This window comes from Lissotriton helveticus, chromosome 12 (genome assembly GCF_964261635.1).
Source record: "Lissotriton helveticus chromosome 12, aLisHel1.1, whole genome shotgun sequence".
Lineage (NCBI taxonomy): Eukaryota > Metazoa > Chordata > Amphibia > Caudata > Salamandridae > Lissotriton > Lissotriton helveticus.
This window is the reverse complement of record NC_136073.1, coordinates 48,734,184-48,751,375: the sequence shown is the minus strand read 5'-3', so window position 1 is coordinate 48,751,375 and position 17,192 is coordinate 48,734,184. Positions and strand designations below refer to the sequence as shown.

The 17,192-nt window shown below is 48.0% G+C and overlaps 1 protein-coding gene across 1 annotated transcript in view; it reads right to left on the bottom strand.

Annotated features, from left to right (window-relative positions):
• Positions 1-489: 489 nt before the first annotated feature.
• Positions 490-17,192, bottom strand: part of ACAP1 (ArfGAP with coiled-coil, ankyrin repeat and PH domains 1) — a 281,465-nt gene continuing 264,762 nt past the window's right edge. Inside the window, exons 21-24 of the mRNA XM_078670842.1 lie at positions 13,103-13,212; positions 2,562-2,672; positions 1,999-2,048; positions 490-745 (exon numbers count right to left, since the gene is read on the bottom strand). Coding sequence (XP_078526968.1) covers positions 639-745; positions 1,999-2,048; positions 2,562-2,672; positions 13,103-13,212 — 378 coding nt within the window. The 3' untranslated portion in view covers positions 490-638. The remainder of the gene's footprint in view (positions 746-1,998; positions 2,049-2,561; positions 2,673-13,102; positions 13,213-17,192) is intronic.

Sequence of the window (17,192 nt, the reverse complement as noted above, 5' to 3'; positions counted from 1 at the left end):
CCGGTGGTACAGGTAAGACTGCCTCTAGTACACCTGTGCAGGTGTCAGACTGTTGTGCTTTACAGGTTAGACTAAGCCACCCAAAGGCATTCAATATACCATGTTGAGTGGTTTGCAACATATGGAAGAGTGCGTTGACCACCTCGGATAAATACAACAAAAATGTCTTAATAAAAAACATAGCGGATACCAATGCACATGGAAGGGAACAAGGTTGTGGGGCTTAGGCCAGCAACAGAACTCTAGGGAAAGTGGGTGGAGCTTAGAGATACATATTTGGATCTTCAGATTCTGCACTTGTGGTCCAAACTCCACTCACGAAATGTCAATAAAGAGGGACGACCAGCCACTCCTCTTCAACAGGGATCCCACTCACGGCCCACGAATCCCCAAGAAACCTCACGAAGCCTCTCTGGGATCGCTCCACATTGGTTCTTAGACACGCGGAGGTCTCCAAGGAGCGGCAGAGGATGGGTCTCCTGAGGGCTCCAAGGAGCAGCCGAGGATGGGTCTCCTGAAGGCTCCAAGGAGCGGCAGAGGATGGGTCTCCTGAGGGCTCCAAGGAGCGGCAGAGGATGGGTCTCCAGCAGACGCGATGCCCCTGCTCAGGGTCTGCAAGTCATTCATGTTTCCCCTCTTTACAGGGTAGAGAGTTTGAGGTCATAGCTCCGGCGGGTCAACTTCTCTGGATTATCTGAAGCCATCATGGAGAAGTCTCTGAAGATATCAAGGTAGGTCTCATCTCCTAGGAGGAGGAAAACAAAATGGAGAAACATAATGAAGGTCTGCATCACTGCACCAGACTCCTACCCTGAAGCACCTCATGCTATTCCAGTACTGGGACATACACACGGATGTACCTGAGCCTACCCCATAATCCTGGACTGCTGCACCTTACTCTAGCAGGGCCTGCAGTGATGTGCGCACACCGCGGCACAATTACTGGGTTGCAAGTCTGAGTCGTCGCACAACAAAAGTCATGTTCCTCATGGCACAGTAGGAAAAGGTAAGTCTGATGACTGTGGACAGAGGTGAGAAAGAAGTGGGTGTGTGGTATGGTTAGGGGACCATAGCCCTTGATTCAGTTGCCCCATCCTCTCTTCCAGTCCTTCTCTAACACCAGACATGTTTTTTTTGCCATTTACCTTACAGAGTTAATTATTACATTGCGTATACAAAGGTGGTATGATGCTTCTTGTGCAGGACTCAGTGAGCCATATCTTAACGAACTACACAGGACTCATGTATGAGTTTATTTCTGTATTGATAATTAGCCACCATTTTCAAAACCCTTTTGCGCGGTTCAGTATTTGAAAGAATGGTGACGGAAGGTTCTTGCAACCCTCAGCCTCACTTTTTGCCTTATCTTACTTGGGAGCCTCGATCCAGAGAGGTTTTTTAATTAGTTAGTCTAATGTGTATTTCTTGCTCCTGTTGTTTGAGGCTTCACCGCTGATTGGGATTTCTTGCATGCTGGCTCTAAACTTCTGGTTGTGGGTTATCAACATGGAGGTGTCCATGGAGGCCATGCTATTGCGGCTGACCGCCCATGCAAAGTCGAGGGAGGCAAATAGCTATCACATATTTCATCAGAAGCAACCTTGATGTGTCCCCCAAGCTTGAGGCAGGGCAGCAGGTACATTTGGCCTGGTTTGTCCACCGAGTCAAGACCATGGTTTGACAATGACCATGATTGGTCAGGGAGGCCCCCTCACACTGTTTATCCTAAGAAAGTCACTTTGTGGTGTGAGGCCAGTTATGTCCTCACACAATCAAAGTTCAGAACTTGAAGTGTGTTATTTCATGTATTCATTTACTGTGTGTTACCTACATATCAAAGGTGGCCAAGGCATTCTTGCGCCACCGCAGTGTGTTTCCTTAGGGCTGGCCTTTGACCTCGTTTCTACACCTCTTCTGATCTACAGGTGCATCGCCATTCACTTCAACGCACCTCACCCTCCAGCATGCACAACTGGTACATGTAATCAGAACACCAACCTGACTGTCCGAGCTCAACGTCCGCTTCCCTCATCTTCGCCAGCCGCAGCCTGTGGGAGAAGAATAGAGTTCAATGCTAACAACATAGACATGAATGTCACATATTCCTTAAAGTGTCAAAATAGTAGCTATCCGATCATACCCAGCCTACATCACTGACCAGTAATTCTGCTGCCATGATTAGCACAAATTTACCTGCATCAAGCACTTATCTCCAGCATCCCCAAAACCAAACATAACTGTCGTTTTTGGATATGTCCCTTAATTCTATGGCTTAGCCTCTTGCTACGCGACCACACCCCAACTTTGGCAGATTGGTAAAGTGGCTGACCCGGTTTCCTTCTTCGAGAGACAACTTACCTTATCAACCTAATAGGTTCAAAGACTAAACCACAAACCTTAATACCTCCCATTGTATATCTCTATACCTCTGCCTTCTCAGTCTTCACAAGTCAGATATTATGGACATGATTTTCCATTAGGGTGCTGCATTGTTGCACCATACTGCTTTGCCACCCCCAGTTTAATTCTCTCTTTTCCCCACCCGCACCATCCAAACTCACAGCGTCACGATGTCAGCATTGGCATTCTCAATGGCGATAGATAATGGGTCCTTCCCATCCACGTCCCTGGCGTTTAGGTTAGCACCCCGTTTCAGGAAGAGGCACGCCAGCCTGTGGAGAGAAATTGAGAGACGAGTTAAACACAGGACTCCACTGAGCTGCAACTCCTCCTGCACTACATGGCTGTTCCTGTCACATCTAACACGTTCCCCTCTCTCCATGAGCTGTTTCTATATCCAGGGTGTTTTCTTCCAGGCGGACACAAAACAATAACACGTCTGGTAATTTGGAGTCATGTTGAACCATTTAATACACAATTATATTTATATCTGAGAGTTGGACGGTCACTCGCTTTTACATTGCAGCATTGTATTTAACAGTTCATTTAGGCGCTACATTCTGTGTGTCAATTATTTTATTGGTAAAATTAAGAAATAACTGAAAATACAGTGACCAAACCGTCCAGCTTGTTTGTACCCATACAGAGATATAAACATTGATTATCGTACATGCACCAATAGCAATCAATACTTATATATAATATTTGAGAGGGATAGAGAAGAGAGGGAATAAGCTATAGAAGGAAGAAAGTAAAGAGAGGAAGGGAAGAAGGACGGAGAGAAAAATAAAGGAAGAAAGATGAGCACTGCATTCTGATGAAAGATTGAAAACTGAGGAATTTCATGCGTGCAACAGATTCACTGTGGGTTTCGCAAATCTGTTCCACATCATGAAATTCAGTAGAATTCTGTGGATTCACTGGTTCAGAAAAGTTTGCAGAATGTTTGTGATTTGAGAAATGAATTAACGTTCAGAAAGCAAAATGCTACTTATCCAGTATGCATCTGTTCTTGGCATGTATCGCTGTAGATTCATAAGCTTTAGCATAGATCGCCATCTGGTGTTGGGCTTGGATGTTTGCACTTTGTTTTTCTTTGAAGAAGTGTTTGTAGTCCCGAGGTAGGTGACTCCTCCTTACGGTGAAGGTGCGCATGGGCATCGACTCCATCCCCAGACTGTTTTCGCCATAAAGGGTGATGATGGAGTTAGTAAGAATAGAAAGAGCTGTCCATGTGTGTTGTATCTAAGTAAGATAATACTGCAGCAGATAAAGGTATCCGGGAAGGCGGGTGGGCACATAACAATCTACAGCTCTACATGCCAAGAGCAGATGCATACTGGGTAAGTAGCATTTTCTGTTCAAAGCATATGAGCTGTAGATCATATGCTTTAGTATAGACTACACAGTAGTTATTTCCATAGCGGTGGCTAATCTCTATCTGTTGCAGTAGTTTGAAAAAGTGCACTTAATACAGCCTGGCCCACACTAGCTTGTTGTTTTGCATGCACATTTACACAGTAGTGTATGTGAATGTGTGAGGTGTACACCAAGTTGCAGCCTTGCAGATGTCATCTCAGGGTATATTCCCTAAGAATGCCATAGAAGCCCCTAGTTTGAGTGGGGAATGTGCCCTAGGGGGAATAGTTAATGTGCATTTAGCTTTAAGGTAGCATATTTGGATGCATTTAACTGTCCATTGTGCAATACCAGTTTTTGAAATGGGATTGCCTTTATGCGGTGGTGAAAAAGCAACAGAGTTATTTGGTTTTCCTAAAAGATTTAGTTCTTTCAATGTAATAAAGTATTGCTCTTTTGTCATCTAGTGTGTGAAGAGCACTCCCGCTGAGTCTGGTTGAGGGAAAGACACTGGTAGTTCAACAGACTGAGGTGAAAGGCAGAAACAACTTTAGGTAAAAAATGTGGATTAGTCCTAAGAGCCACTTTGTTGTGATGAATTTGTAAAAATGGTTCTTGTATGGTTAGTGCCTGGAGCTCACCAACTCTTCTAAGAGATGTGATGGCTATAAGGAAGGCTACCTTCCAAGTGAGGAACTGTAGTTCACATTTGTACAGAGGCTCAAATAGTGGGCCCATACGTCTTGTAAGAACACTGTTAAGGTTCCAAACTGGAGAGGGTGGAACTCTAGGGAGAATGATTCTTTTGAGTCCTTTCATAAGTGTTTTGATAGTGGGTACTCTCAACAAAGACAAGTTTTGTCTGTTTTGTAGATAAGTGGCTATTGCAGCGAGATGCAATCGTATAGATGTGTATGCTAAGTTACAGCGTTTTAGGTGTAAGAGATAGCAAATGATGTTTTGAATGGAAGTACCCAGTGGATTGATTTGATTGTTTGTACAGTAAATTACAAATAGTTTCCACTTTGCTGCGTAGCATGCTCTGGTGGAGGGACGTCTGGCCTCTTTAATGACGTTCATGCAGTCTGGCGGGAGATTGAGGGAGCCTAACTATAATTTCAGGTGCCAGGTTCTGAGTGAAGCTTGGGTGAGAAGTGTAGTTTTTGATTTTTGATGAGGCACTACAGATAATTCCAACAAGGTTGTGAACCAAGGCTGTCGAACCCATGTGGGAGGAACCAGTATCATTGTGGGGAAATGCTGAAGAGGCGGAAAAGCGTAAGCAAATGTTACTGACCAGTTCATCCATAGCGCATTGCCTTTGGACAATGGGTGTGGATACCTGGACGCGAAGTTTGGGCATTTTGCGTTCTGGTGTGTGGCAAACAGATCTATTTCTGGGTAGCACCACATGTGAAAGAATGGAAGAAGAACTAGAGGATGTAATTCCAATTTGTGGAGCTGTTGTTGTTTACAACTGAGCAGATCCGCAATGTGATTGTCTACTTTTGGAAGGTGTTCCGCATGGAGATATATCTTTTGAGGTATGGCCCATATCCATATGCTTTGAGATAGTCACGAGAGCTGTAAGGAGTGTGTCCCTCCCTGTTTTTGGATATAGTACATTGCTGTCATGTTGACCGTACGGACTAGGACAGCTTTGCGGAGTAGATGGACTTGAAAGGCTTTTAATGCTAGAAAAATTGCCAGTAGTTCCAGGTGGTTTATGTGGAACTGTTTTCGTTGTAGAGTTCACATGCCATGAATGGTATGATTTTGAAGATGAGCTCCCCAGCCGGTGAGAGATGCGTCTGCTGTTAGCACTATCAGCGGAACCGGGTCGAGGAACAGCTGCCCTTCGGAAAGGTTTTGTGTGTTCCACTACTGCAGAGAGCGACGTGTACGGCCGTCTACCAACCTCAGATCTGTTAACAGACCTTGAGCCTGGTTCCACTGACATACTAAGCATTCCTCTAGAGGACGCATTTGGAGTTTTGCATAAGGGACGATTAGAATGCAAGAGACCACCATCCCGATTAACCGCATGAACACTCAAACTAGTAATGAGTGTTGAAGTTGTAATTGTGATATTAGAGCTTGTATGTTGCTTATCCTGATTGGGTTGGGGTATGCTAGAGCTGTGCAAGTGTCTATTGTAGCTCCTATATATATTTGAGTGTTGGACGGTTGGAGGTGGGACTTGGTGAGGTTTACAGTGAATCGCAAGTGGTGAAGCAACTGAATTGTCTTGTAGGTGCGCTGAACACAGCTGTGTTGTGAGTTGGCCTTTATGGGCCAATCATCTAGATAAGGAAATATGTGAATGTGTGGTCTTCTTAAGTGAGCTGCAACTACTGCTAGACACTTGGTGAAAACTCTGGGTGCTGTGGTTACCCTGCACAGGAGGACTTTGAACTGGTAGTGTGGACTGTCCACCATGAACCTGAGATATTTCATGTGAGCGGGGTGAATGGGAATGTGGAAGTAGGAGTCCTTTAATCCAAAGTGGAAAGAAAGTCGCCTTGCCGAAGCAATGGGAGCACCTGTTGGAGGGTGAATGTGGAAATGGTTTGACTGAATGTAGAGGTTCAGCTGTCTGAGGTCTAATATTGGCCTGAGAGAACCGTCCTTTTTTAGAATTAGAAAATAGAGAGAGTAAACCTTGTGCCCTGATGAGTCAAGGGGACTGGTTCTATTGCATGTTTTTGTAACAGGGAGAGAACCTCTGAATTTTTAGGAGGGTGAGATGTTCTGAGGACATTGCACGAAGTTTGGGAGGAATATTTGGGGGAGTGGAGGTAAGTTCCAGGCAATAACCATACTGGATAATTTGTCTTACCCACTTGTCTGTTGTGATGGAATTCCAGACAGGCAGGAACTGTGAGAGAAGTCCCCCGACAGGAGTGGAATGATCGGGGGTAGTGGAGGGAAGTCACTCTTTGGTGGCAAGGGAAGTGCGGTGGAGTTACCTCTGCCTCTTCTACTATTGTTATTTCCTCTGCATCCTCCCCGAAAATGTCTTCTGGAGGAGGAAGATTGATTGGGACTTTTGTAAGAGGAGGAGGCATTTTCTGACGCAGTTCTTTTTGAGCCACCCCTGTAAAAGGAGCGACAAACTGAGCCCCTATTAGAAGGTCGTTGCAAGGCCCCCATAGACTTGGCAGTCTCAGTGTATTTTTTCTTCTTCTAATCAAGAATCAACTGTTGGCCCAAACAGGTGTTCCTGATCAAAAGGCTGATTAAGTATTGATGATTGTACTTCTTGCTTGAATCCGGAGATTCGCAGCCAAGCGTGCCGGCGTAGTAAGATGCGGGTGTTAATGGCAGGAGATGCTGTATCTGCCGCATCGAGGATGCATTTTATTGAAGTGTTTGTGATGAGCTTACCCTCTTGAATAAGGTTGTGAGCTTTTGTTTTGTACTGTTCTGGTAAATGCTGCATTCGTTTTTCCAGCTCGTCATAGTGAGCTCGATCATAGCGCGCTAAAAGAACTTGAGTATTGGCAATACGCCAATGATTAGAAGCTTGTGAAGCGATTCTCTTGCCTGAGGGGTCAATATGTTTTGACTCCTTGTCAGGAGGAGGGGTGTCGCCTGTAGTTTGCAAATTAGCTCTCTTGCGTGCGTTAGAAACGACAAGAGAGTCTAAGGGGACCTGGCCTCTGATATAAACTGGGTCTGTAGGAGCGGCTTTATATTTTTTATCCACCCGTGGCGTAAGTATTCTAGCTCTAACAGGGTCTTTGAATACCTTGTTGGCGTGTTTTATCATGCCTTTGAGCATGGGCAAAGTATTAGTGGATTTTTGGGAAGGAGCGAATGCTTCCTCTAAGAAACCCTCCTCTAAGGGATCACTATGTAGTTCCACCCAATGGTACTGAGCAGCTCTCTTAATAAGCTGTGTGAAGCCAATATTGTCATCGGGTGGTGACGGTCTGGAGGGATATAGATAAGGGTCATTATTATGATCTGGATCTTTTTTCGTAATCATCAGAGGGGTCTGTGTCCGGTGGTATGTTGCCCTCATCGTCATCCCCATCCCCATCATTCTCATCCTGTGGCTAAGGTGAGAAAGTTGGTGGTAGTGAGTTTGATGGTGAAATCAATACGTTTGGATTAAGAGGTGGAGGAGAGGGTGGTATGTAAGGGGGAGAGGGGTTAGTACCCATGTCTTTTTTCTTCAGAGGTATATTGTAGTCCTCTGGAAGATCCAGCTTCTGTTTTTTAGGAAGCGTTGCTAGAAGGTGTCCGGTTTCAGGGTCGATATGTAATCGTTTCTGTTTTGGATCCAAAGGGTCTTGTGGAGAAAGTTCTTTGGATGGGGTCTCTTTGTCCTTTTGGTTTGATTCAGTTTTTTTTTTAACAGGGTTATTCTCTGAAGCTTTAAGAAGTCTGTGTGCTTTTTAGGCTCAGTGCTTTTCGGTGCGGAATGTTTCGCCTCCAAAGGTTTGAGTTTAACGGTTTTGGCTTTGAAGGTTTGGGTTTAGCAGGTGTCAGCTCCGAAGCTTTGGGTTTAGCTGGTGTCGGCTCCGAAGCTTTGGCTTTATGTGGTTTCGGATCCGAGTCTTTTGGTGCCTGAAGAGGTCTTTGGTGCCGACAGCGAAGCGTCAGGCACGTACTTAGTCTTGGGTTTCAGTGCCAAAGTTGTGGGTTCAGCACCTGAATGGGGCTGGCTCGATCCCGAGCCGGAAGGCTTATCCCTATGTTTCATAGCCGTGCCAGAGGGCAGGGCATCTGAAAAATGTTCACAGTGTCGACCTGAGCCCGAGGGCGAAGGTGATACCGGAGTCTTTGTTGTTTTTGTGGGCACTTGGGGCTCGTTACTCACTGTTCATTGAGCGGAAGTGACGTTCAAGTCGTCTTCCATGTCGGAGTCGTTGGCTTCAGACACAAAGATTTGTTCTTCTTCTTGGGCGCCGGGCTGTTGGAATTCAGACTCTTCTCCGAAGAGGTCTGGCACCGGGCTAGTGCTGCGTCGCATCTCATGACGTCAAGCCCGACGGTCACAAATGGTTTTCTTTGATCGGAATGATCGACAGGCCTCACAGTTGATTTTTTTGTGCTCCGGGGACAGGCAGAGGTTACAGACCTTGTGCAGGTCCATGTGTGGGAACTTAGCAGCACACCCGGGACATTTCTTAAATGGAGTCCGTTCCATAGACTGCTGGCATGGTCGGCGCGTGTAGGCCTCACGGCCCGCGTCGAAGCTACCGATCGAAGTTGTTGGATTTTATGATGACCGTCGAAAGGGAAACCCCGATCGAAAACAATACCGTTGAGTGGTAAGGATTGCGTGTCAAAAGGTTTCAAAGACGATACCGAACCGGAGCGAAGCAATACACATCCGAACCGGATGGCGGAAAAATACAATCTAGGGATGAAGTCGATGCCCATGCGCACTATCACTGTAAGGAGGACTACAAACACAGACTTTGAAGAAAAATAAAGTGCAAACATCCGAGCCCAACACCAGATGGCGATCTATGCTAAAGCATATGATCTACAGCTCATATGCCTCGAACCTTTTGTTTTACGCAGCACATTTTTGGCACCTTTTTCCTCTGTTTTGGAGAGCTCAGATGCGAAACTCCGAGAACTGCAGCTGCTTTGCTACCACATTCATGAAGCACACATTTAAAAAATAATTTTAAAAAATTGAGTTAAAAGGCCCAAGCTAGATGCTCCCTCTGACCCGACTACATGATGGTAAAGAGGATTGCCTGGTTGACAGGTGGGTCCAGTGGGTGGAATTAAGATAAGATTCCTTGCACCACACAAAATTCCAAGAAGTGCTTTCAGGCTTTGGGTGTGGGCTTGATGCCACATTAAACACCCCTTGCCTGAGGGCTCTTGCACTGCTGTGATTAGATCAGCATAGGGTGATTCGGTGTAAACCAGCACAGCCGCATCACCCTCATAAGGCGAGTGGTGTACACATCAGCCTCAACATGGGAAGTAGCTTCGATCTAACCCAAGGTGGTTGAGGATAGAGGCATGCTTTTATTACTTACCTATTGTGTTCGTTGACAGTGGCATATGTTTTTATCTTACCCATTGTGCCAAGGATAGTGCCATGCCTCCATACTTTACTCAGTGTGACGAGAATGGATTCTATACGAGTGCCTGTCAACCAGTGTATGAAAATGGTGGCATGCACTACATATTACCAACAGTGCCTGAAGTACAGCATAGTGGCGTAACACTATACTCACAGTGCCCACAGATGCTGAGTGGCATGCCTTAGTATCCTCCATAGGACCCATGGAAAGGGGTATGCATGTTTATCTCACCCGTACACGAGCAAAGTGGCATGTTTGTGCACATTACCTAGTGGACCTGAGGCCATCGACATGCCACTTTTTTCATATTCAAAGAATAGCAGCATGCCTCTATGGTACGTTGTTTCCATTTGTAACAGGCACGTCGAACTCCAAGGGTAACCTGGTGTGGAACCCTACCCACGGTACCCAACAATAGTACCATGCCAAGGAAAGTAGTTTGTTCTTATATCCTACCCATGGTGCCTAAGGATTTGACATGTCAGTATAGCTTACCTACAGTGCCACAGGGTAGAAGCACGTCTCCACAGTACTGTAAGGTAGAAGCATGCCTCTAGAGTACCCCAGGGTAGAAGCATGCCTCTAGAGTACCCTAGGATAGAAGCACGCCTCTAGAGTACCCCAGGGTAAAAGCATGCCTCTAGAGTACAGCAGGGAAGAAGCATGCCTCTAGAGCACCCCAGGGTAAAAGCATGCCTCTAGAGTACAGCAGGGAAGAAGCATGCCTCTAGAGTACCCCAGGGTAAAAGCATGCCTCTAGAGTACAGCAGGGAAGAAGCATGCCTCTAGAGTACCCCAGGGTAGAAGCATGCCTCTAGAGTACCCTAGGGTAGAATCATGCCTCTAGAGTACAGCAGGGAAGAAGCATGCCTCTAGAGTACGTTATGGTAGAATCATGCCTCTAGAGTACAGCAGGGTAGAAGCATGCCTCTAGAGTACAGCAGGGTAGAAGCATGCCTCTAGAGTACCCTATGGTAGAATCATGCTCTAGAGTAGCCCGGGGTAAAAGCATGCCACTACAGGGTAGAAGCATGCCTCTAGAGTAGCCCAGGGTAAAAGCATGCCTCTAGAGTAGTCCAGGGTAGAAGCATGCTCTAGAGTACCCCAGGGTAGAACCATGCTCTAGAGTACCCCATGGTAGAAGCATGCTCTAGAACCCCCCAGGGTAGAAGCATGCCTCTAGAGCCCCCCAGGGTAGAAGCACGCTCTAGAGCCCCCCCAGGGTAGAAGCACGCTCTAGAGCCCCCCAGGGTAGAAGCATGCCTCTAGACTACCCCAGGGTGGAAGCATGCCTCTAGAACTCCCAGGGTAGAAGCATGCCTCTAGACTACCCCAGGCTGGAAGCATGCCTCTAGAGTACCCGCCCCCCAGGGTAGAAGCATGCCTCTAGAACCCCCCAGGGTAGAAGCATGCCTCTAGAGCCCCCCAGGGTAGAAGCACGCTCTAGAGCCCCCCAGGGTAGAAGCACGCTCTAGAGCCCCCCAGGGTAGAAGCATGCCTCTAGACTACCCCAGGGTAGAAGCATGCCTCTAGAGTAGTCCAGGGTAGAATCATGCCTCTAGAGTACCCCAGGGTAGAAGCATGCTCTAGAGTACCCCATGGTAGAAGCATGCTCTAGAGTACCCCAGGGTATAAGAATACCTCTTCAGCACCCCAGGGTAGAAGCATTACTCTAGAGCCCCCCAGGGTAGAGGCATGCCTCTAGAGTACCCCAGGGTAGAAGCATGCCTCTACAACCCCCCCCCCCCAGGGTAGAAGCATGCCTCTAGAGCCCCCCAGGGTAGAAGCACGCTCTAGAGCCCCCAGGGTAGAAACATGCCTCTAGACTACCCCAGGGTGAAGCATGCCTCTGGAGTACCCCCCCTCAAAGTAGAAGCATGCCTCAAGAGTACCCCAGGGTAGAAACACGCTCTAGAGCCCCCCAGGGTAGAAGCATGCCTCTAGACTACCCCAGGCAGGAAACATGCCTCTAGAGTACCCCCCCCCCCCTCCAAGTAGAAGCATGCCTCTAGAGTCCCCCACGGTAGAAGCATGCTCCAGAGTACCCCAGGTTATAAGAATACATCTTCAGTACCCCAGGGTAGAAGCATGCCTCTAGAACCCCCAGGGTAGAAGCATGCCTCTAGAGTACCCCAGGGTAAAAGCATGCCTCTAGAGTACCCCAGGGTAAAAGCATGCCTCTAGAGTACAGCAGGGAAGAAGCATGCCTCTAGAGTACCCCAGGGTAAAAGCATGCCTCTAGAGTACCCTAGGATAGAAGCATGCCTCTAGAGTACAGCAGGGAAGAAGCATGCCTCTAGAGTACCCCAGGGTAAAAGCATGCCTCTAGAGTACAGCAGGGAAGAAGCATGCCTCTAGAGTACCCTAGGGTAGAATCATGCCTCTAGAGTACCCTAGGATAGAAGCACGCCTCTAGACTACCCCAGGCTGGAAGCATGCCTCTAGAGTACCCCCCCCCCTCCAAGTAGAAGCATGCCTCTAGAGTCCCCCACGGTAGAAGCATGCTCCAGAGTACCCCAGGGTATAAGAATACATCTTCAGCACCCCAGGGTAGAAGCATTACTCTAGAGCCCCCAGGGTAGAACCATCCCTCTAGAGTACCCCAGGGTGGAAGCATGCCTCTAGAGCCCCCCAGGGTAGAAGCATGCCTGTAGAGTACCCCAGGGTAGAAACACGCTCTAGAGCCCCCCAGGGTAGAAGCACGCCTCTAGACTACCCAGGCAGGAAACATGCCTCTAGAGTACCACACCCCTCCAAGTAGAAGCACGCCTCGAGAGTCCCCCACGGTAGAAGCATGCTCCAGAGTACCCCAGGTTATAAGAATACATCTTCAGTACCCCAGGGTAGAAGCATGCCTCTAGAACCCCCCGGGTAGAAGCATGCCTCTAGAGTACCCCAGGGTAGAAGCATGCTCTAGAGTACCCCAGGGTAGAAGACTACATCTCCAGTACCCCGGGTAGTAGCATGCCCCTAAAGCCCCCAGGATAGAAGTGTGCCCCTAGAGCCCACCAGGATAGAAGCATGCCTCTAGAGTCCCCCGGGTAGTAGCGTGCCCCTAAAGCCCCCTAGGATAGAAGTGTGCCCCTAGAGCCCCCCCGGATTGAAGCATGCCTTTATATTTACCACTGGTGCCAAAGAAGACTGGCACATTCCAAAACTATATACCACCCAGTATGCCCAAAGGTAATGGCATGCATCTATATCTTACCCAGAGCACCTATAGACAGTGCTATGCATTTACCTTACCCACAATGCCAAGCACGAGGCCTGCACTAGTATCTTACCCTGTATGTCCAAGAATGGTGGCATGGTGAAGAGGGCCTCGCCCGCCACTGTCCGCCTGGTTCACGCTGGCCGTGTTCTGTAGCAGGAACTCGCAGGCCACCAGGGAGTTCTGGAAAGAGACAGGCATCAGGAGAGTGTTTAATACTGAAGAATTCAACTGTGTCTACATTGCCTTAAAAACAGGTATGCCTGGAGCAATACAGAAGAATGCCACTGAAGCCTTTAAACTTGGAAGGCATGAATGCATCATAGAAGGATGGACAGAAACCTGAAAACAAACTGGCTACACTGAAGGAATGGAAGTTCTGTTCACTGAATCAAATACATTCATGTATTCCTATCTTTTCTAGCTACATGTGGGCTCACAGGCCATCAATGCCTTTGGTAATACATTTGGTCAATGAAAGTGCAGGGAGTCAGTCTGAGCTATGCCGAGCTCTCTGGCCTCAGACAGGTCACTGATCTGCTCGCTGATGGTACCCACCACCATCAGCCACCTTCACCCTTCCCTGAAGGTCTTCCATTTACTGGCTTCAATGTTCCTTGGCTGACAGCATGCCTCTGGCTCCCCATTAGTGACTTGAGAGCCACATCAGATGGCAGCTAGCCAGTAGCTCTTGGGGTGGCTTCTCCAAGGATGCTGTGGGTAGCTGGTTCCACAGGCAGAATGAGGTCTTTACCTTTCTCTCTGACCTAAGAGCAAACCTCTGCTTCTTCCGCTTTGGACTCTACCCGTTAAGAGTTTAGAAAGGCGCTGCGTCTCTTCGTGTTCGTGATGCATTGCTTCTCACACACATTGTGAATCGCACTGTCCCTCCACTGTCGTGTGGCGGCTTTCCGCTGTCCCGGGCGCCACAGGACGCGTACAGGCATCGGGATACTCACTTCCGGCCGGAAGTGGTGTCCCGGTCTAGTCCTCCACCACAACGTCTTCACCAAGCACTTCCGGGGGAACACGCTTAAAATGCGTGAAGCCCGCTGGATCGGTGCTTCTGATACTTCATTTTGTCCACCATAAGCGTGGAAGGGTATACTCAGACATGAGTCCCTTGCTCACTGCTCCATCAGGATTCAAGCAAGCCGGGCCGACGACGCCTGAAATGGCAGAAACCGGTCCCCTGTAGCTTGTCTCCTTTCTGGTGAAGAATTGGCTTGGTAGTTTGGTCTGCCCTGTTCCCATGATGCACTGGGCCAGGGACAGACTAATTTGCATATAGCCAGGTTCTGAGCTGGGATGGGGCAGTGAGCTAAATAACGGTGATGGATCAAGCCCTGATCTTTGGACTGGGTAAGAGTGGTCTGCTTAATTCAGACACTCTGTTCATCACCACCCCCTTTTCTGAATCATTTTGTCCACCATAAGCGTGGAAGCGTATACTCAGACATGAGTCCCTTGCTCACTGCTCCATCAGGATTCAAGCAAGCCGGGCCGACGACGCCTGAAATGGCAGAAACCGGTCCCCGGAAGCTTGTCTCCTTTCTGGTGAAGAATTGGCTTGGTAGTTTGGTCTGCCCTGTTCCCATGATGCACTGGGCCAGGGACAGACTAATTTGCATATAGCCAGGTTCTGAGCTGGGATGGGGCAGTGAGCTAAATAACGGTGATGGATCAAGCCCTGATCTTTGGACTGGGTAAGAGTGGTCTGCTTAATTCAGACACTCTGTTCATCACCACCCCCTTTTCTGAATCATCTCTGATACTTCCCAGCAGCCGCGCTTCAGCCCAGCAGACGTCGGAGGTCCGGTCTTCTGCTGCTTTACTGGAGGGGCGGCTACCTCGAGTCACGGTAACGCTTCCTTTCCTCACGCGTTACGTGACTGCTTGCCGTGTTTCATTTTCGGGAGTCAGCCGCGCAGGAGCGCTGCTGATAGTACCTTTAGGAAGCAGCTGCGAAGGCTCGCTGCTACATTCCTGCCTTTGTTCTTTTGGTTGGCAGTGGCGCAGGTGCGCTTTACCTTTCAGCACTTTGTTTCCTCAGTTGTTTTGACCGTAGCGCAGGAGCGCTTTGACTTTGTACTTTGGTTATTTCTCAGTTGTTTTGGCGGTTGCGCAGGAGCGCTACTGCTTGTTTCCTACACAGCGTGGGAGCATTGTACATTTGGGCCGCGCTATAGCGCATACCCTGGAGTTCTTGTTCGTGACTTCCTTTCAGCGCAGTAGCGCCTTCCTTTGGTTCTTTTGGTTCTCTGGTGGTCCTGGCGCGGGAGCGCCTCATTTTTATTTTCCTTGCCAAGGACGTATGGCTCCTGGACGACACTTCACAGACCTCTTCATTGAGTCAACCCGAACAACGAGTTGTTGTGAGTGTCAGAAACAGGGGCTCCTGTCTGCATGTGTTTTGTGGGGTGTTTTCAGCACGAGCGTAGTACCTAGTCCTAATTAGGCATTTCTTGTTCCCTCAGCTGTGCCAAGACCCTTCCCAACGTCCCTACCACCAAAAGCCACTTCCCTGGTTCCTTTGGCCCCCATCCCTGGATCCATCTCATCCTTGTCGGGCGTTACTCCCCGCGGGGTTTTGTTGGGACCAGGGGCGGAGGCTTCTGTCGTCTCGGCAGGATTGCTTCACAAGCCCAGGTGAGTCTTGTGGGGTACCTGACATCCTCACTGATATTTAATCTCTGGGCTCAGAATAGTTTTGCACAATCACTGGAGTATGCATACATTGTTTCTCAAGTAATGAAGCCAATTTTAACTACCAGAGGTTTTTGGATGTTCAAGTATTCCAGCGGTCCTTCCTTGGAAGAATCGCCAACTTCGGGTTGGCCCTTTCAAGGCTGCATACAAGGATGTTTCAGATGATACTAATTACTTACTTACAAGACAATTTTGCAGCTTGAGCTAGTCATAGTCTATTCTTTCTTAAGCCGAAGTTCACCTGATGTCCGATACCAACAATGTTCGAGTTTCGATCAAGAATAAATCCTCAGTGCCCTTTACTTCCATTCACTGGGCTAAAAGTAGGATCTGAAGATGGTGGGCACACACTGGGACACTGAGATTACAGCAAATGCCCTCCTGGGTCATACGGATGGATGCCGCCTGTGGTTGATGCACATAAGTAAAATTGTATATTTTTTCTCTGAATATTTGCAGACTCCACCATGGATAGTGGAACAATGCACGGCACGTGATACTAGAATAGGTTTCCGCTGCAAACCCAACTATACCAGTCAGGCAGTCCCGTACAGATCTGCGGCTCACCTCGCTGAGCTTACTGTGGCTTTGCGTAGACTCAGTCGGACCCATGCTCTTTTTGTGCACTTTCTTTTCAGTGAGTATTTTTTAATCAATGGCTTCTCTTGGGCAATCCAAGGTTCTGCTCTCATAAGCATTTGAGGTTGCTCACCCTGTCTTCTATGAACTCATTCACCTGAAGAAATCTCCATATATCTTGCTTCTCGCTGTGCAAAGGCGAGCAGAGGATGATCTGCTGTAAGAGCAGCATTCTGTCTGATCTTCTATCACCGGGGTCAGTGAACGGCTGCAGGCTGAGCAAGACCGGCCATGTTCCTTCTTCATGTGGACGCCAGTTGTGATAGCTACCCATATGTTATACTGGTACCCGAGGAGCATGCAGGACATGCTGGGGTTCGGGTGAAAAACAGAAAAGTTGTTTTTCCGAGGTAGCTCTCATGTGGGTTATGATCTCCTGTGCTAACTTTTCCCTTTTACAGTTTTATAAAGCTCAAACTCCACCCGAAAGTAATGGAGCACTTTGCATGAGCACTAGTTACATTACACAAGGACACATTCATTTTTTTGTAGGCACAGGGAGAGTACATGATTTGCCAGGATTCGGGCAAAGAACCCGTGGCAGCCTAACTGGAAGTCTCTGCATGATCTTTGTACTGGCAAATGTGGTTCGCATATTCCACTGGTTGAGCTCTGGGCACTTCTGCTCTTTCTTATTCCATTCAGTTTGGTCCAGACAAAGTCATTGGCAGGTGCTGTTTGTAGGAAGAGAGGGGATAGATGTGAGTCTCCAGACAGGACCAACCAAGAAAACAGGCACAAAAAGGGCAGCCTGTCCCCCTAAGCTATTTGTTAAGCTGTGCAGAGGAACCACCCAAAAAACAATAGGCCAAGAA